Below are 20,705 nucleotides of genomic sequence, written 5' to 3' on the forward strand. Positions count from 1 at the left end.
CCAAGAGCATGTGAACAGAATTTGATTGTGTGGAAGACTAGAAAACAATAAGGACCTTTTTGATATGACCCTTGAAATGAATTTTTGGGGTAGTTTAATGTTCAGCTTTAAGAAAATTGAATCAAACATTAAGAACCCCCTAGCAGGAATCGCCCCCTCCCCCACTTTTATAATCCTTTACATAAAAGGAACGGATTACAAAGGAAAGAGTTTTTCTGTATTAAAATCTTTGACTAAACATATTGTTGTACAATTAATACTTTCAAGTGGATTGGTGGAGGTGCTGAGTCGTCTCTTTGCTTCCTTAGCTGTGTTACTGGAAATATGAGCCAGAAAGGGAGGGGAGAGACGAAGAAAGTTCTCCCCCAAGTATGTTAACAGAAGTGTTTAAGCAGATCACTAAAAATTAAGAGGGAGAGTTATTTTCATGGTGAATAACAGAGCACACCGATGACAGTTTAGAGAAAATGTGATGAATGTGTAATTCAACGAGGGTCTTCCAGTCCAGCAGCTCTTCCAACTGGACCTATTCATCTGCCACTTGGAATTATTTCATGAGGAGTGCGCTGTGAAAGGGATCACCACCAGTTCGGAGTCCAGCTAAAGAACTTCTACCACCCAGAGCAGCAGCATTATTATTATCCTTCGGATAGGCCAAGTCACGCTATGTTTTCACATTTTAATTGTAATATCTCTTCCCCCTCTCTTCCCTCCATTGATGTCTGAAAGTAGTTCGGGCTCCATTCCTCACCCCTAGATCTGCATCGGAATGCAGAAAAGATCTTTAAAAAAGTTTTGAATTCCTCAATGATTTTTCTTCTAGAAAGGCGGCTTAGGATAATTATTTCAGCTTTATTGAGGGCAGATTAGTTGAAGTCTGGATGCTGCGTTTCAATACTCGTTGTACATGCCTTTACAATGTCGGTATTGTTTGCTACTGTGTGTGAACCTATTCAAAATATACACTTTTTAACACCAAGCAAAGTCCTGTCTAAATATACACAGTAAGTCTGGAAAGACGTCCATGACCCGTACAAATCTCTGTAAATCACACTTCCATAGCTACAGAAACTAAACAAAAGAGTTACCAGCTCAAGATGCTGATTAAATCTTCTCAAAAGCAACATACCTAATAATAAATATAGTTGCATGGGAGCAAGATCGAGGACCCAGCTAGCAGTTGGAGTAATAAGGAGTTAAAACCGCAAGTAGACTTTCTTTGCTCACACTTAAAAAAACCCCCACACATTTAATTTAATCTTCAAATGTGTTTCTTTCTTTTCCCCGAAGTTTATGGCAGAAATTGTATGTAAAAGAGGAGATATATGTTAAAACGGAGGTTGGCACGTACGCGAGTGGCTAGATGAGAAGAAAGCAAAATGAGAGGATAAACAAGAGGGATGTGCGAAAAGAAGGATTGAAAGAAAAAACAGAGAGAAAAGAAACAAGAGAAAGGGAGAGAAAAGCAGAGGAAGAGAAGGAACTAAGGAAAAGAGCGGTATTTAGCTGAAAAAGAAAGGCGGAAGAGGGTTTAACATGCCAGTTACTCGAAGTGTTTTTCTCTAACTAAAAGCCCGCAGACAGGGCCCGTTCAGAGCACCGATGCTCCTGGCAGCGCTGCAGCCGTGCAGAGGACTCTGCAGATCCCGTTAAACTTGGATTTTAGCAGGTACCCAGTTAAGTGAAGGGCGGGGGAGAAATTCTTGAGGGAACCATGGCTAAACCCAGGACGTACTGTGTGTGCTGCTTCTGGGAGGGTCACCGGCATGAGGATGGGTCTAATGATCTCATCTTTCTTTTCTTCCTCGACACTATTAGTGTTCAGATAGGCAGAATGAAGTGAAACTACGTGCAAATCATGTGTAAATTGTCTCAGTTAGGAGCCCTTTATCCGAACGTGTATCCCAGCCTGGCCCATTTACTTTCCCCCCATATCTCCTTTAGCTTTAACGAGGCTCGTTAAGATCACAATAATATTCCACCCTCTAATTGCTCATCCCATTCAACAAATATGTGCACACTGCTTTTCGCATTATTTGATCCCTTATTTAGGAGGGGTGTGGAGGGGGAGAGACGGAGAGAAGGGGAAGTGCTGAGATTAAGAGTTGAAAAGATACAAAAAAAAATCCTTTTCCACTAACCACCCTGCTTCCCTTCCCCCCGTGCATTTGCGCGAAGTGGTAAAAACCTTTCTTACGTACTCACTAATGATTGGCAGGGCTGACAGTGATTGGCAGGGGGTGCCATGGCAACGCCACAACGACACTCAGAAGACCAATAGAAAAGCGAAACAAAATGTTTCAATGCTGCACTCACTGTGGATTTAGGGGAGATATTATGAGGCTGTTGTCATTAGGGCGATTGCTGTTGAATCATTGAATCTTGACTCGGTGGCGGTGCTGGGTTGGTGTGTGTGTGTGCGTGCGTGCGTGCGTGTGTGTGTGTGGCTGTGTGTCTCTATGTGGCTGTGTGTGTGTGCGTGTGTGGATGCGTGCGGGGTGTGTGTGTCCTTTTCTCCCTTCTGCCTGCCTTTCTTTCTTTTCTCCTTGATTTATTTCCCCCTCTCTCAGGTCATCCCATGGTTTTCAGATCCCCTTTAGAGCTTTATCCCACCCATTTCTTCTTGCCAAACTTCACCACCGACCCGCATCACCGCTCCTTACTTCTCGCCAGTAGCAGCAGCAGCAGCAGCAGCACGGGCTGCAGCCCGGGTGCTGGCGGCGGTGGAGGAGGCAGCTCCAGGGGACCGCAAGAAGAGTTGTCAATGTTTCAGCTGCCCACACTCAACTTCTCCCCGGAACAAGTGGCCAGTGTCTGCGAGACGCTGGAGGAGACTGGAGACATCGAGCGGCTGGGGAGGTTCCTCTGGTCGCTGCCCGTGGCGCCAGGGGCATGCGAGGCCATCAACAAGCACGAGTCAATCCTCAGAGCCCGGGCGGTTGTGGCCTTCCACACCGGCAACTTCCGAGACCTCTATCACATCCTGGAGAACCACAAATTCACCAAGGAGTCCCATGGCAAGCTGCAGGCCATGTGGCTTGAAGCGCATTACCAGGAGGCCGAGAAGCTGAGGGGTCGCCCACTAGGGCCGGTTGATAAATACAGGGTGAGAAAGAAGTTCCCGCTGCCTAGGACCATCTGGGATGGAGAGCAGAAGACGCACTGCTTCAAGGAGAGGACTCGCAGCCTCCTCAGGGAGTGGTACCTGCAAGACCCCTACCCCAACCCCAGCAAGAAAAGGGAACTGGCGCAGGCCACCGGCCTCACCCCCACGCAAGTAGGCAACTGGTTCAAAAACCGAAGGCAAAGAGACAGAGCAGCCGCTGCTAAAAACAGGTCAGTGCACACGGCACCCCCACCCTGGGAGGAGAGCGAGAGGCAGGGCTGGGCTGATTTCTAGGACTGGTAGTGCTCTCGCAGTTCTTTCTTTGGGCCCTAGCGGTGGGGGAGTTTGTTTGTTTGTTTTTAATAATAATTAATAAAGAATCACGCCGAGTCCTGCATACCAATCTGGTTGCTCCAGCTGCAAAGATGCAGCCGGCAAAGGAGTTGTTGTGAAGCCCAGCACCAGGAAGCCTTCGCGGCTTGCCAGAACAAAGTTTATTCGCACACACACACGTATACCGGGGTGTCCATGAGCCTATTCTTTTCAAAAAGACTTTCCTTCTTTCTAAACCGGTAAAGTCAGTTTACACGCGGCCTCCCCAAAGTGCAGTGAATGGTGTCTCCTTTTCTTGTGGATTAGTAAAAGTGACGGGAAGCCACACAATACTATGCTTGGTGCATTATTTTTAAATGTCATTCGTGTTGGCACATTTTAGTGGAATCTGCCTCCCCTCCACACACACACACACACTCCAAACAGTTTAAACAAACATCATAATTCAAAGTGTGCTTCTGCAAAGAAGGCAGCTGTTCTCCTATTGTTCTTATTAATTATAAAAAACAAACACACTAATTTGCCTCAGAAGGAAAAATAGGGGAAAGCGCTGAGGCACAGAAATGCATTTTCTTTCGCATTTATATTTATAAATGTACACAGAATGATTAGCTATTGGTGTGCGTATAATATAGTGTGTGTGTGTGTTGTGTATGTGTTTGTGTTTAAAGTGTCCACTGAAAACAAACCTTAAATTCAACTATTTCCTGTTTGGTCTCAACGTAGTTTTTATACATTATTTTAAAATGTAAAAGAGACCTTTCAACAAGCTTTACAGACTGATTTTAAAAAAATACATTTCATTATCGCGGGAAGTGTGTAAATAGAACTCACTGTTCTTTTTGATATTGTCTCCCCCAAATTCCTTTTAATTGTACTGTTGGTACTGATGATTCGGAGTCCTGAAAAAAATACAAACTGCAACTGCTTCACTATTTGATTTCCATCAAATGGAAGGCAGAGCAGCTTAGTACAGTAAGTAAACAGAAGTTGCATACGGATGCTTTTGTTGACTGAACGCCGTTGACAGCGGAAAGAATACACCAGGAATTCTAACAGGAGAAAATAACCAAACACGCCAAAATTAAACAATTTTAAAATGACTGGAAATTTTAAAGCGAGATAAATTTCTCAGCTCTTTGCAGACATTGAAATGAAAAAATGCTGTGATGGGAAGCAGTGGACTGAGGAATGCATTTTGATAAACACTGGGAGTGTTTGTTATGCGTTGTGAATGGCTGGTCAGTTCAGGACTTTTAGCTTCTTTCTCTTATACTTGAATTAATTTTTCTTTGTGTTTAGAACCGAATAACCAAGCGCAGGAGAATGTTCAGCATACGATGATGCACTTGAATATTTTTATTTTGTTTTATTTATTTTGTCTATTTAAAATCAAATCCCTTCCCGTGTGTTGACATTGCGAGGGACCCCAGTTTGGAGTCTTTTGTTTTAGTTTTAGTTTTAGTTTTTCAAAACGAAATCAGGCTTGAAATTAAAACGTTCTCCCTTTTAGAGGGACAGGAAAAATGCCTTATAGACGTTTCGCTAAATACTTACGAGATGTTGCTTCCCCCACCCCTTCTCCAGAGCACCAGGGTATTTCTTTACATATTTTAAAAAATGTTATATATAAATATCTATATTATCAGACAAGATAAGTCAGTTTCAGCTGCAATTCTTCTCTACTACAGAACACTCTTTGTAGCTTTCCATATCTACTGTGCGTTTGAGAAACGCGCACATATTGTCTTAGTTTAGATTAGGCCCACAATACCCTGGTGTCTGTGGTGGAAAAATGGACTAGTGAGGGTGGGGGGAGACGACAAAGAGGGAGTTTTTAAACAAAATCTCAGGCGCAATAAATGAGTCTCCCCCCACCATGCTTTTTAAAAGTTGTGATCTGTCTATTTATATCTGAGCTTCACCCGATCATATCTGAAGTGGGCTTTCTCTGATCTGTTTTGAAACACTTGCAAGAGGCTGTCTGCAGCTGCGGTGACAGGAAGTCGAGGCAATGCAGTTCACGGCCGACAGCTTTACCAAAACAAGACGGAGAGAAAGAGAGAGGGTTCACTCATTGAACCTTGATGGCCTGTATACACACGCATGCATATGGATGTGTGTACACGGTGCACGGGCATAGCGCTCTATAGAGTGCAGGGCGCTATGGAAAAGCCAGACAGGCTGAGCTGAGAAGGTGATCGGGCGTGGGGCTGTGAGCCCTAGAGAAGCGGGGGTGGGGGGGATGTGGCTGGAGCCCGTTGCAGAGGGAGGCTGTTTGGTGAGTGTTTGTTTGCGGAGGTGCGTTTGCAAGGGCTGGGGAAAGAGGGGAGTTGCCTGAGGCTCGCGCTTCCTCTCTCAGAAGGACTGTGTCGTTGTTTTCTCTCCCCGTGCGATGCAGGCTCCAGCACCAGGCGATAGGACAGAGCGGCATGCGGTCGCTGGCAGAGCCCGGCTGCCCTACACACAACTCGGCCGAGTCTCCGTCCACGGCGGCCAGTCCTACCACCAGCGTCTCCAGTTTGACAGAACGAGCCGAGACGGGGACCTCCATCCTCTCGGTGACCTCCAGCGACTCGGAATGTGACGTATGATACCGGCAAACAAGCCAAACCAACCAGCCAAGCACCCGCTCCCCGACCCAGACCAAGGGCCCCAGAATCAGGACACACAGACACACACTCAGCAAGAGAAACGCAAAGCAAACGCGTAAACAATAGCAAACAAACAAACAAAAAGCGAATCCACCGTCGCCACCAACAGCCACCGCCGCCACCAAGAGATGGAGCTAAAACTTCAACAGACAGTCGCTGACACTGAGGCTGCAGCGGGGGGAATAATAATAATTATATTAAAAAAGTGACAATTGCATTCTTTTTAGGACAAGCACGATTTCTCCTTTGCGCTTTTCCATGGACGCATTTCACCCACTTGCATGATAATGATGCTGATGATTAAATTTGTATCTGGGAAAAAAATATTCTCTATAGTAAAGAAACAAAAACAAAAAACAAACAAACAAAAACTCCGATCGAATTTGTATAAAAACAATAAAAATAAAAAAAATTAAAAGGAACTCCTTGAAGAGGGAAATAACAAATGTTTATCGCCTTTTTGTTGGTTCTCTTTCTCTCTCTCTCTCTCTCCCTTCCCCCTCTCTTTCTCTCTGTTTTTAAGTCCAAGTGATGGTCCAGCCAAGATGCAATCTTCTGTTTTTTTGTTCAGCAGACAATCATTTTATTCGTAAGCACCTTTTTTTCTACACTTCTGTCACTGCCTGTGTGGGTACTGGTTATAAATGTGGAAAAAGAATAGTTATGACTGTAACAGATTTTTATTTTTATTTCAAAATTTTATATGAATTATGTATATCTTAATGATGCGGTCATTTCCCCAGTTTGTAATATATGTGTAGAAATGCCTGTATATGATATTTGCTCTTTTCTTCCTTTTTCCCTCTCTCTCGCTCTCTCTCTCTGTCTCCACCTCTCTCTCCTTTTTATTTTCCTTGACTTGGTGTTCCTTGCACAAACTTAGCTGTCACGAGGTGACGTGCTAGGTTTTAAAAAGGGACCTCAGCGATAGAAAACAGCTTAGAGTGCAACTGTAGTTATCTTATGCAAAAGCTATTTTGAGTATTTCATAGCAGCTTTGGGGTCTCTTCTTAAACTCCACGTAGGACGCTTATACTATTGTTTCCTTAACTGAGTGTTTATCTATATGTACAAACTTTCTAAATCAAATACAGTATTCCATTTTCTTATCTATTCAGCGATGTTGGTGTTTTTGTCTATTGCAAATTATATATCTATATCTATATATTACCCCCCACACCCTAACTGAGAAATTATTTTTCAAGCTTCGCTTGGTCAGGTGAGCCACTATGAATTATTCAAGTTTATATGTGCTGAAGCGCTCAGGCTGGTTAGCAATGCACGCCAGTGGAATCTGGAATTTACTTGTGTGTATATAACAGCGAGGCGAGTTTGGCTTTTTTGTTTGTTTTTGGTTTGAATTTCTATGTGTTTTGAAGTAAAGTTCTGTGTTTGTCGCACATTTAAAATTAATTTAAAAATAATATAAAATAACTTTGCATTAAAAGTCTGCCTTAGTGAAATGAACAGTGTCTGTAAAGGGGAAGGAAAAGAAAACATCACTTTTGTATAGGCAAACTTTGCCCCCTTGATTTGATATAACCACTGCTCTGACTGTGTTTCCAAGACACAGTGATGTCATTTCAATCCTGCTTTCACACCACTGGCTCAAACATTTTTTTCAAAAAACTCTGAGCCTAAATGATCACTTTGCCCATCTATTGGGATTAGCAGGTTTCTCCATTTAAGATGTTTAAGATGTTTTAGTATTTGTTTGTAGCTTTAAATGAAAACAAAAACTATAAACTACTCTCCCTAATCAGGTTTCAGCTCCTCCCCTCGAATCCTAAGTATATTGTAATGTGCTGAAAGAAGCCTTTATTTGCATGACTAACAGTATTCCAGCATCACCTTTTGCATTAAAGTTTTGCTTAGCCCCAGGCAGATTATTCAACCGTGAATTAACAAGAGGTGAATTCTAAACTTGTTTTTACTTGAAAATACATTTTTGAAACTTATTAGGATTAGTGAGAAACGTGCCTGGAATTTCTTGACCATTCCAGAACTAATTTTGACTTCCGATTTGACTTTGTTTTGGCTGCATTTTTTCCTCTATTTGAAGGTCCGGGCTAGTTGAATAGGAAGCTCCTGAAATTTTAGGGAAAACTATAGGCATTTCCAAAAGGAAACTCTACGGGGAGAAAGAAAAGTCCATGCCCTGTAGTTTGGAATTTAATTCAAAGAACATTATTGATTATTTTGAAAATAAGCTGAAATGCAAATATATTTATAGATCTTTTCAGAAAATCCTATGTGTATTTACTCAGCTTCCTTTCAGCACAAACAGTTGTTGGGAACATATTTATTACCATTGATATTTTTGAGGGAAGATTGCCCAAAAGCTTTAAATGAAGGACTAGTTAAGAAACAGTCTTTGGAACAGACCTGTGTGATCACTTGAAATGCTACCGAGAAAGAAAGCGAGAAAAGGAGTCTGTGGAATGTTTCTCTTTATCGTTTATGGTCATCGACATTAAGCTGTACCCTGTTACCTGGAAGACTTCCAATCAGAACGCCTTTATTTTGCTGCTCTGTTATCATACACGTCACGGAGTAAAGTGGACTGGAATCTATTTAGACGCGTTTAGGAATTGTCCCGTAATAGTGAAACTCAGTGAATTTGCTCACCTACATTTAAAATCCTATCTGCACCCTTTCTCTACCCAACTCCCTGAGAGAGAAAAATCCTCTGCTAAGGAGAAATAATAAAAACAATTCTCAGATGCGTTCAGCGTTTACACTTGCACGTGCATTCCCGTTTTTATTCAAATGAAAAGTGCATTTGAATTTTACAGAATTTGAAATGTGCATCGTTGTATAGGTACACCCTATTTAATACTCAGGCATGGACAAAACAATAACAGCGTTCTGTTAACTTAACAAATAACTTGAATCTAATAGACTGCAAATTAGTTTTGCTAAATTAATTGCATATTTAGCAGCATAGACGGATTTTTTAAATAAAAAATAACGTGGCGCATGCAAAACTAGCGTTGATTTGAAGATGTGAGAAAGAGAATCGTATTATATCGCATGAGGATATTAAATTTTATTATTCGTCCTTCATCTTCCCCGTGCAGATTCAAAGATCAGGAAAAATACTAACATGGGGCAACATACTTCAAAAGTATCCGCAACTTCACAGGCAGCCGGCGTTTGAATTGAGCCATTTATAACTGTTTTCTTCGTCAACCCCAATATGTGTTAGCAAGGAGCAAAGGCCCTTGTAGAAAAAAATCACAGCATCTAGGAGTTACTCAAGATCATTGCCAGGGCAGCTATCGACAATATTTATAAATTTTTAAAAGTGCAATATTTCTATTTCTCTTTTTGATGAGTCTCATTATGCCTCTGCTATTTGTAACAGAATTAAATACCTGGAAAGATTCAGAGATGTGAAAGTTTCTTCTTCATCATTTTAGATTCTAAAAACTGCATTTTTAGGCGTCAACTCACAGTAATATCATGCCTGAATCTGTCTAATTTCTCTAGGTCTTAATCTTTGTTTTCAAGCTCAAGATAACAATATTTTATGTCATTTGTTTTCCTGGGATACCACCAGAGACTCTTTTAAATAGGAATATTTTCACTGCCGTTCATAAAACATTCATAGCGTTTCATAACTTTTATAACTTTCCTTCATCATCAACTTTCTTCCCTAAAACTTCTGGGAGTGATTTTCAAATTCTTTCCTTTGGTTTTATTGTTTAATTTCAGAAAGTTACTGTCCATCTTTTAACGTTAGAAACAGCGACGCTTGGTAATTTGGAATGATTCCATGAAACGCAGCTGGTTTTCATAATGGGGCTGCAGGCCCAAATATACAGATTTGTAAAGTATTTGTCTCCAGTAATTTCTCTCAGGCAGTGTGTGTGTGCGTCTGTCTGTCTGTGTGTATCTGTGTGATACAGTATATAACATATACATACGTACACGCGCATAAAACCATATATTTGTGTTTATTTGTATTATATCTGAAAATGCTACAGCTAATGATACTCTGTTTAAAATCTCCTCCCCATAATAGATAAACGATGTTGTTCTAGGATTTGCATTAAAAACCTGAATGGTTGATTGAGGTGTAAATCTATGAAAATCTGCGTTTAAGCCTTCTCACCCACTAAATCCGTCTGCCCTGGTAAGATAGGGCCTATCGGAAACTCCAAACTGAGGGGCGGCGAGGGGCGGGGTGGGAGCTTACCTCTTCACTTCCTCTGGCCGATCATTATCGACAAGCCCTCTCCAGTATTAGTTTATTATCCGTGGCAAGCCTGCCTGTTGATTAAGATGAAATTATTCGGAAGCTGAAGAGCATTTTGATCTATATTTAAACGAAAGCCATAGGATAGGAGATAGATGGCAGAGAACTCACACATCCAGAGTCCACCGGTGCCTCATAGGAACTTTAAATTCATGGCACAGAGATATGCTCTCCCATAGGAGCTTGTTAACCAGAACTTATTGTGATGAGTCAAAAGGGGAACGGAAAGTGAGTTTTGTAAATATAGATTTATATATTGAACTCCTCTGTCTCACGGCTTGCAAACATTATACACACACAGGCAGACTTGCATTGCACGATTTTTTTAAAAAGCATTGTTAGACACTATGTTACAGTTTAGTTGTGACAACAATTTTTAGATGTTGTGACAGACACATCCACGCGTTATTTTTGTGCATCTATGTCCATACACAGAGATCTCGACTTGCGGTGAGCTCCACCTTTCCAAGAGTACTATGAAATAAAGTGTGCAAGTTCCTCGGAGTGCGACCATAATGTGTGTGTGTGCGTGTGTGCAGCGTCTTTGTCTGAAAAGCCAATAAAGTCACCTGCAAACCCTCCCTGCTTTAGCTACCTAAATGTCTGCCCGGGGCCTGTACCGTTGTTTCGTGTCCTTTGTGTGCACGCTATACCATCGTTGATCGTAGTCCTTTCCCGGCTACGATAGGTTTTCGATAAGCTATAGCTCCCTCTCCCTGATCAGTTACAGCTGGCTTTTAGAAGAGGCTGAATCTGCTTGCCCGTTGCCCTTAATCTTTAGCATACCCAGATGAGGTTATAGCCCCGGCCCAAAGTGAAAAGAATTGTGGACGTTGGTGCCCTGGTATTGCTCTGATTTCTCCGGTTAGCTGAGCACAACTTTCTATTCGTGTTTATTCATGCAGTTTCTTATTGAGCTCCACATTGCACTGGCCCGGATTCGGCGTGCAGGGAAAGGACAGACAAACGCTGCCTCTGTGAGCGCGCGCGCGCTCCCTTCCCTCCCCCTGCACTCACAGACACGGAGTCCAGTTTGTAAAAGGACACGCGGCCTGGAGTGGGAAGCTGCAGTCCCCCAGCCCTATAGAAAGACCAATTAGAAAGAAGTTTGCAAATGGGAAAAGAAATAAACAAAATACTCAGTTGCAAAATCAGGACAGATGGGGGTCGGGGGGAGAGAAGGTGGTGGGAAAAAGGCATTGGGGATATTACCAGTGTTACGGATAAATATTACATTCTGGCAAGTTAATAGCAAGACACACAACTGGGGCGATGGCTCATATTGGTGATTAAATAACGCTAAGGTGGATTTTGAAGCTGTGAATGTGTGTGTATGGTGGGGGGATAGTTTAGTTTAATTTTAAGACGTTTGTGAGACAGCAGGTTTGAAAGCCTTCCGACATCTAGGGACATGCAGAAGAAGAAGAATGCAAAGGAGTAATTAATAAGTAAAGGTTAGGTATAAATATCTGGAAGTGTGTGGTTAGAATCGCTTTACTGTAATGGAGATGAAGTGGCAGCATCATCCTTCCGGATGGCAGGTCCTTTGCTGAACAGGTCTGAAGAATGGAGGAACCTACAGTGGAAGTCAAGATTTACGATATCCACAGCCGGATTTCGATTGACTTTAATTTCAAACGTAGCTACTAGAGGGAGGCTTAGCTCTACTGCAAATATTTGCTTTTTCTCCGCACAGAAACATCATGAGAAGTTCATTTAATAAGGACCATTAAAGTGTATCTTTCAATGACTGGACGGGAATTTGGTTTCCTACTGGAATAATCTATCTAGCAATATTTGTCAACAATATATTAGTTGGATAGTTTAGTAGATGTATTGATTTCTGACCTCTCTCTCAGTCTGTGTGTGTATACACACCTAAGTATGTTTGCATATATAGTACATATATGTGTGTATATATGCAAACGCACATACATACATGCATATATTCTTTCTCACCTGAAGATTAAAGTAGCTCTTGTAATATCTTGTAGAACATTAAACGTTCCCTTTAATATCTAAATAGGTCAGCAATATAGTGCAATAACATTGAAGGTGCCTGTATATTCTCTCTTCTGTCTGTGATAAAACATTCTTTAAGACTATTGGGATTTAAAACTGTAATTCTATTAAATAGTAATTGAAGGGTCGCGAGAGGCTATGATACAGGATCAGCAGTGTGTAAGCCGTCCGTTTGAACTTTAATTTGGAATCATAGGCAGATGGGATCACGGCCTCTTTGTGATGCTTGCAGATTTAAAACTAGCCGGCACAAGGAGGGGAAAAAACCTGCAATGCAGATTCATTCATTAAACATGAAAGGTTAGTGCAGGAGAGGATAAACGTTTAGACGTTTAGGTGAATGCGGAAATGTTCTGTCCCCCTCTTCCCTCCCCCTTAACCCCCCCAACTATCTCAGTTACTGATTTTCTTTTGTTATTGTAAAAAACTTTTGTTTATATCCCCAACGGGGATGAACTATATCTGAATTATTTATTTATACCTGGAATCACATTTTATATTCGAAACTTTCATTCCACATTGTATGCTAATAGCTAGAAAGATTTTTGTTTGGTTTGGTCTTTTTTAAGAGGATGGAAGGAACAACTTTCACATGAGGAAACAGAAATCTTTTTTCCTCAGCTATCTGTCACACCCTCTTGTTTCACTACTTATTAAATATAATTGTCTTCTTCAAAGGGCTCGCTAAACAAAGCCGTGCTGAATGTTTGTGGACGTTACAGAAAAGGAATACAGTGTGTGTGGGGGGGGGGGAGGGGTTCAAAAAAACTGCGTTAGGAATAGATCTCTCTGATTCAGAAGGTAAAAATAAATACAAAATTCTTAAATGAAAATCAAGCATGTTGCTATGTAAAATCTCTATTGCCTATTAGCCGGTACAGGTACAGTGGGTATTGGTGGAGCAGTGTGTTGGGGGGTATTGTATTGTGTTGGTGAACTCTTAGGCCTCAAGATCGTGTCGTGCCACCTTATCTGAAAACAAAAGATTTTCCAGTTGCAAGACTCAAATCTCACTAGCAGATTTTCTCAGCCTCTTGTTGGCATCCTATTTAACCCCCCCCCTCATTGTTTAGTTCTAAATATTTGTAAAGCAGACAATTTATGAGTTAACCTAATTAACACATCCATACTGTATATTCGTGGACCAAAGGGTACAGAGAATTTCTAATGCGATGGTTGCTTGCCATAGTCATTTCTGTGTTACAGGAGATTACAGCAATACTGGAGCACTTCCAGATTGTAGATGGTTTTAGATGTTGAATTTTCAGATGAGTATTTACCATCATAACTAATTTAAGACCATTATTAAATAGAAATTCTCAGCAGGGCTCTTTAATGATGGAACACGTTACTAATTACAGAGTTTACGCTCTGTTTTGGCTAAGCAGTCTAGAGGGATGGGATTGTGCTTTGCATGCAAAGCCAATATTACTAACGAGGAGGCATCAGACCCCTCACATTTCAATCATGCTATTAAAGAAAGCCATTCCCGCCTTATCTGTGCATTTAGATAACAGGAGCATTTTATTTTCCAGATTCCTAACAAGTGGAAAGAAATGAAATACTGAATGGGATTTTTTTGTTTCTACCGTGCTCTTGAGCTGTTACAGCCCTACACTGGCAGTCCTGTGATGTCTGTCCACATCCATTCTGTAGCTCAGGAAGCTGAAACATTTGTGGTTGTTCCGCAGAGTACACCATTGTTCTCAGGTTAGTGCTGTTAGCTTCCTTAGCTTCCCTGCTACAAAGTGTATCAGGCAGGCTGACCCTGAATAGTGTACGTCTATATAAAAACACAGAGAGCAAAGGAGTGTGACCAGCATACGCTGAAGACTGGAGAGCGGCTCAGATATTATTCATAGAAATGCTGTATGTCATTTATACCTTCCTGCCCACCAAAAGGTAAAAAGGCTCAGGGAGTAATGGTTTGCTCCAGAAAAAATACCAATTTCATTTTCCACTCTGTGAACTAGCTTCGGGCACTGCATAAGCCATTCTGGAGAAATTGTTACGCTCAGTTAAAGCCAACGGAAGTGGATCCTAAAAACTGAGTTTTTCTTTAAAATGGGATGGGTGTGTGGGAGAGGGACAGGTATATAGCCTTTTGTAACGCAGTTTCTTTTAAGCAAGGAGCCAAGACAGAAGTGTCTTGTCTTTTCCACATTGGCTTGGGAACTACGGAGTTGCTTAGTGTAGAGTTAGTTCCAGCTTCAGCGCTCTAACTTCTAGCAGCCTACCCTGTCTTTGTGTCTTTTTGTCTCCTGGGTCATTTGCACATGCACAGTCGGCACCCATTTGCCCTGAACGTTTATGTTCAAATGAAGTAGCCACGAGCATAAGAACATAAGACTAGGTCAGACCAATGGTCCATCTAGCCCTTCATCCTGTCTTCGCACTGTGGCCGGAACAGAATTACCAGCTACATAGACTAACACAATATGTTGGGGAAGAGAGAACACAGCTTTTGTAAAGGGAAACTAAGTTATATGTATATAGTGGACCCCCCGAATTCATGCTTACTGTTATGGACAATGAGAATTTTCCTGCAAACTCCGTCCTCCCAAACTCCATTCCCACTGTCTCTTTAAGTTATGATGGCTCTGTTACTTTCAGACCTACCACTACCATATGTCTTCGGTGTTCGTGAAGGAATTAAACACCTGGGATACTTGCATTTCTGTAACTTATTCTCACTCTCTCTATAAATTATACTATGGGATGATATAATACAATAAAAAGATTAAGAAGCCCTGAAGATGGTTTTGTTTTAACTCTCTATTAAAGTCAATGGGAGCTTTGACTGAGTATATACTCCAGGTTTGGCTCTATTCATCTGTCTACCTATCCTCTCAAGAAGTTTAGGCTTCAATTCTGCATAAACTGTATATTTATTGACAAGCGCCAGCTATGTATAGTGATATTTTCCAGCCATCCACTACAGAGTAGGAAAATCAAATAAGTATGAAGATATAGACCATTGACCAGGGACTTCAAGGTTGTTGTTTTTTTTAAAGCAACCCTTAATGCCAACTAAGCAATCATCTGAACGTTAGATCCTCCTGATGGATTTGAGTGAAATTAAATTGTCTTCCCCTACTGTGTGCTTGTGAGCGAGTCAGGCTGTGTTAACTGTTCCAAATGGATTCTCTCGGTTTGTCTACTTACGTGTTTTACTGTAGCACGTCTTGTTAAATAACACGGAATGTGGCATTTGGTGGAAATCTGGTGGGTGTTCTGGGGCCTTTTTACTTCTAAACGTCATGGAATTTCATCTTGCCAGTATGTGTTTGCCTTTGCTACCAACCTGTTCGCAGAGCGAAAAGAAGGAGCAGGAAAGGAAAGTGCACTCACTGTCAGTGCAGTGAGCACTTGGGCGTTAGGTAAAGCGTGTATTTGTCTGAGACTGTGGCTCCCAAAATTCCCTAGTGAAACGACAAAACAAGACGTGTGTTTACTCTGTACACATATAGACAATGAACCAGAAACTCTTCCTATATGTTCCCTTCACAGACAGAGACTCGCACCGCTAAATTCACAGGGAAATCAAGTCATCTCACAAGAAGGAATCTTGTAGTTTATCCAAATCTTGTCGTTCCATTATGGGAATAACTTTTTCTCATAGATCCACTGGCATCTCTGGGATGGGTTACAGCTCTGCAATCTGCTCTTCTTGTTCCTAGATCTGACTTTCCTGGTCATAAAACAGTTTAGCAAATCTCGTTTATTTCATGCAGACATAGAAATCTTTTAGAGTTCTTGAACTTATTTTAACCCTACTTGGAGGATGCTGCCTCCCTTTATTGTTCCACTTAGCTATAAAAAATATTGGGCAAGGGTTTAAAACGGGAATTAATATTTAGACAGATGTAAAATCCAGCGACGTCTTCACCGTTTGCTTTACTTATGGAGTTCCCCACTTCCTTCCCTCCTGTGTGTCCCTGAGTGTTTAGAAATCGACTATGATTATATTAGTTGGAATTTATCTGGAAGGTCAGCGGTGGAGCTACAGGGAGCTGTTTACTAGTGATTTGTATTCTGTTGAAAAAGCCCATCTAAGCCCTCTTAAAAAAATCAGTCCCCGGCTTGGGTCCCCCATTAAGCTTGTGTTGAGATTGTGAAGGCCTAGATTCAAAAGGGAGGGGGGGGGATTCTTCTCTGCAGGTCCTGACCCTCTGTAGTGGGCTCAGTGAGCCAATAAAAAAGGGAAATTTCCCCAGCTGCATAGTCATTGGAGGTATTTGAAGTGCAGGACATGGGACTGAGGGCTGCTGGAGGAGGGGGGTGAAGGGGCTGAGCAGAACTAGATGCTGCCAAAGGAGCAGAAGGGGGCAGAGCTAAAGAGTTAAATCAAAATCCCCAAAGAGGCTCCACCAAATGATGCCTGCCAATAAGGAGAAGAAGGGACGGGGGGGGGGATGCTGGTAGGTGCCCAGGAGAATGAACCGGATGCCAGTTGGCAAACACAGCAGAGTAGAGGGGTTGAGCGGTGACGCAAAGGAAGAGGGGAAGAGATGAAAAGGGAACACTGGAGCTCGGTGGGAGTGAGCCGAACAGAATCCAAACACACAAACACGAGGGACTAGCGAGCGTGATCCTGGGCTCCAGCAGGGTCTTGGAAACCCCACGTGAGCAGCTGGGCCGCTCCCCACAACCATTTCATAGCTGGTTAGAGAGGAGCGGGGTGCGAGCCCCGAGTTTGCTGGAGGAGGGCGGAGAAAGCAGCCAGAGAAGGGGGCAAGTAAGACAGTCCCCAGGGAGACTCCCTCCAAAGGAGCAAATGGGGACCCGCAGGAGGAGGCTGCTGGGGGCCCGTAGATGATCGGATTGCCGGGGACAGAGGGAGTCGGGAGCTCAGAGAGCTCGGCCTATGGGCTCAGAGCAGGTTTCCCCGGGGCACTGGAACAAGCACCGCTGGGCACATGGGTTCTCGCGTCCTGTCCCACTCACGGCGTTAATGTGGGGCTGCGGGGTGGAGGGAGAAGGGGAGAGACTGAGCATGAGGAAGCCAAGCCCCCTGTATTCTGCGCTGCCTTGTTTGCCTGGCTCCGTGTTTATGTCAGTGTTTTGGGAGCTGTGCGAGAAGGTTACTTGCTCCCTGAGACGATGAAATGCTAAATCTGTGGCGAGCAGGTCTAACCCCCCTCTCTCTGTGGCTCTGCACAATGAGGGCTCCTCCTGTCTCCTTCCCCTCCCCCAGCGCCCCCCCTGCCGGGAGGAGGGAGACTTGGCCCCCTAAATCCACTCTGGTCCTCGCCACCACCTACAGCGGCTCAGCCCAGCGATCAGGAAACCATTTAGAAATTGACTCATTCTGTAAATAATCTTTGACGTCCCTACAAAGACGCCCTTCGAGAGGAGTTTATTAGCAAGGAGCCATTAAAACAGATGTCATGTTAGCTTCCCTGTGACATTTGGGTGACACATCTCTCGCAATGAATTGCTAATTGTCTTCCCCGCGCTCAGTAAACACCCCGCTCCATTGTCTGCGCTCAAGAGAGTTTCTGCCACAAAATAAGGTCCTTTGCAGGCATTTGTGAACCAGAGAGGGACCTCAGCAGCGCATCGCTGCGGCCTTCTCCTCGGCCCCTCGCCCTGCGCTCAGCGGGCCTTGCATTGGGAGCCCAGATCCTCCCTGCACTCGGGGACACCTCCCCAGTGTCTGCATCTAGCGCCACCTCTCCGAGCCCCGCCTCTTCTCTCCGGCCCCTTGGAGCCTCCTCTCCGCCGCCGAGAGCCCTTCCCCGCACCCAGGAGCCTCTCCCCACTTCTCTGCGCCTTGCTCAGGTCTGGGGACCCCACTGCTTTTGTGTCCCTATGGACCGCCTTCCCCACGTCCCCTCCCGGACTTCCCTCAATCATGGGACCCCTCCACAGCCTCCTCGCGCCCCTAGGCCCTGGCGCACTGTCCTGCACCCCGGAGCCACCCCCATTCTCGGGCTCCCTCGGTCCCTTCCCCGACTTCTCTGCACCCCGCGGCCCTTCTCCACTCCCCCGAGCCCTGGGGCCCTTCCATAATCCTCCTGCGCTCTGGGACTCTATTCCCGTGCGCCCTGGGGCTTCATCCTCACTCCCCTGCGCTCTGGGGCCTCTTCCCCTCTTCTCCGTCTCTGGAGACATTCTTCACTTTCTGCACCCCGGGGCCCCTTCTCCTTTTCCCTCCACTCCCTCTCTACCGCCTGCCCCCAGGGTCCCCTCTCGGTCTCACTGGTCCCCTCGCACCCGATGCAAAGGAAAGGGCTAATGCGCTCCCTGGGATACCTATCAGCGCAGTAGAGCTGCAGGGCAAGGCGTGGGGGGAGGGCTGGCCTCACATTTCTGTCCCCCTTACATGACACTGTTCACCAGCTCCTCAGAAATGTTTATTTTGCTTGGAACAAAAGGTGTGTGCGCGCCGGGGTGGGGGAAGCTGCCAGTTCCCAGCGAAGTACCGGAATGGCGGTGACATATGTCATTCTGTGTAGACTTCGGATGTGAAAAGCAGGGGTGTGCGGCACAGTCATCTTCTGCTTTTACCTTGATGGAGACACTCAGAGCAAACTGTCTAAAGACTTTGGGGGTGATGAGACTAAACAGCCATAAAGACGAGCTGTACAGCTGACTGGCTGCCTGAATTAGCCTTACATCGGTACCTAGCTTTTCATATTCACATCAGCTGTCTGTCTGGAGATAGATTTACAATCCCTCTCTCTTTCTAACTCTCAATAGGTAAAGAGAGAACTAATCCTCCGAGCTAGATAGGCGCAGAGAGATTAAGTGAGTGCAAAAATATATACATATGTACGACTAATTCATATATACTCGTTCGCAAGTAGGCACGCGCGCACACACGTAAATAGATAGGAAAATACAGAGAAAATTATGTCAATGAAAATAGATAGATATATACCTATTTCAAAAAGGGAGGTAGATCTATCTATCTATCTAGGTATTTTGATAGTTATGTATAGGTATGTATATATATCAAAATACCTAGCTAGCTAGCTATAGCCCCCGATAGATAGATAGATATTATAGCAGTACATATATTAGCCTTGCGTGTATTTTAGTTTATGTATATTTCACTCACGCAATCGCTCTCTGTCTCTCAAGATAGAAAGATTTGAATTACACACAGGATTTATCTATCAAGAGATATTACAGAGAGGCATCAGATTAGACAGCTTTGCTGGCTTTTTAACACGACACTCGAAATGATTTTGCTACTGGATAAAAAGACCTGGTTGGCATCGAAGTGCGACATTATCGTGGTCACCCGAAAGAGTGACCGTTCTTGATGTGTGCAAACTGCAATCCTCGGTCAGTGACCTGACTTTGGTTTGTTTTTGTAAACGTGGGATGTTTTATTAGTGGCAAAATAAAAACGGAGCCAGTTTGGGGTTCCTGCTAATTACACCACCGAGATCCCCTAGTGTTGTCCACACTGCAGCCGTGGCGGTTACTGAGCCCCCTGGGTCACTAGCTGGGGAAAGGGGACCCAGAAGTGTAACGAGAACACTTGCTCCTTGCGGGGTTGTTCTGTTTTGCTGTTTTACATGTTGCTCATCTTGAGTAAGTGCAGGCGTCAGAGGGGTTTGGAAATTTGTTTAATCTCTTGTACCTCGTTTTGCAGCTGGCTGGGACAGTGCCCAGCATCTGTGAGTGCCAATGGAGCCTCCTCTGGGGCTCAGGCAGAGTGACAGACTGCGAATGCCTCGCATTCAGGGGAACGCCATTCAATCCAGATACAGGCTGATTCCATCTTCGGGCCCGGGGGCATTTTGGTGGGCGAGCCTTGAGCCCTAACAAACGAGGATTCCTGTCTGGTGCGGAATGTATTCCAAACACCACCTAACTCTACGGTGAATATAAACCGCGGTGTCGCGCAAACGAGGAGAAACCGCTACCATCAGAGTGATAAAACCCCCTTCGAAACACCCCAGGGCTCTACCGCACGGTTTCGGTAGAAGCAACATTCAAATCGTATTCCTCCCATTGTAGCAGACGGATTGGGTGAATTTTCAGCATCCCATCCCCAACTAAAGTCCTGAAACTGCTGGTCCTATCTGTAAGCATTGTTTCCCTATTCGCAATACAATACAGGTTGATCTGCATTAGAACCTGGATTCGTTCTACAAGGATTTGTTTCTTCTGCCCCTTTTTGCAAGGGCACAGTTAGTCTCCTTCTGCCTATAAAATAATCGAGATTTCTCTCCATGGGGGGCTAGCTACGAAATTGTGACACTGGGAAAAGTTAGAGGAGAAATGTAGCTGACACTCCTCTGGCAAATGCACCCTTTCCCTCGGCTACTGACTTCTATGTCCTTGTGTCACTGCAGTAGAGGAGACTCTT

The 20,705-nt window shown here is 43.9% G+C and overlaps 1 protein-coding gene across 1 annotated transcript; it reads left to right on the forward strand.

Moving 5' to 3' along the window:
- Positions 1 to 2,333: 2,333 nt before the first annotated feature.
- SIX3 (SIX homeobox 3) lies at positions 2,334 to 9,323 on the forward strand. Its single transcript, XM_032774899.2, has 2 exons — positions 2,334 to 3,336; positions 5,841 to 9,323. The coding sequence occupies exons 1-2, from the start codon at positions 2,579 to 2,581 to the stop codon at positions 6,031 to 6,033; spliced, it is 951 nt and encodes a 316-aa protein (XP_032630790.1). The 5' UTR covers positions 2,334 to 2,578; the 3' UTR covers positions 6,034 to 9,323.
- Positions 9,324 to 20,705: the final 11,382 nt, after the last annotated feature.

The sequence above is a fragment of the Chelonoidis abingdonii genome, chromosome 3, assembly GCF_003597395.2.
Source record: "Chelonoidis abingdonii isolate Lonesome George chromosome 3, CheloAbing_2.0, whole genome shotgun sequence".
NCBI lineage: Eukaryota > Metazoa > Chordata > Testudines > Testudinidae > Chelonoidis > Chelonoidis abingdonii.

Excerpts from the sequence above, each read along its gene's own strand:
- SIX3 (XM_032774899.2), top strand. The coding sequence starts at position 2,579 with ATGGTTTTCAGATCCCCTTTAGAGCTTTATCCCACCCATTTCTTCTTG. Across the intron at positions 3,337-5,840 it reads GCAGCCGCTGCTAAAAACAG|GCTCCAGCACCAGGCGATAG; the intron begins GTCAGTGCACAC and ends CGTGCGATGCAG.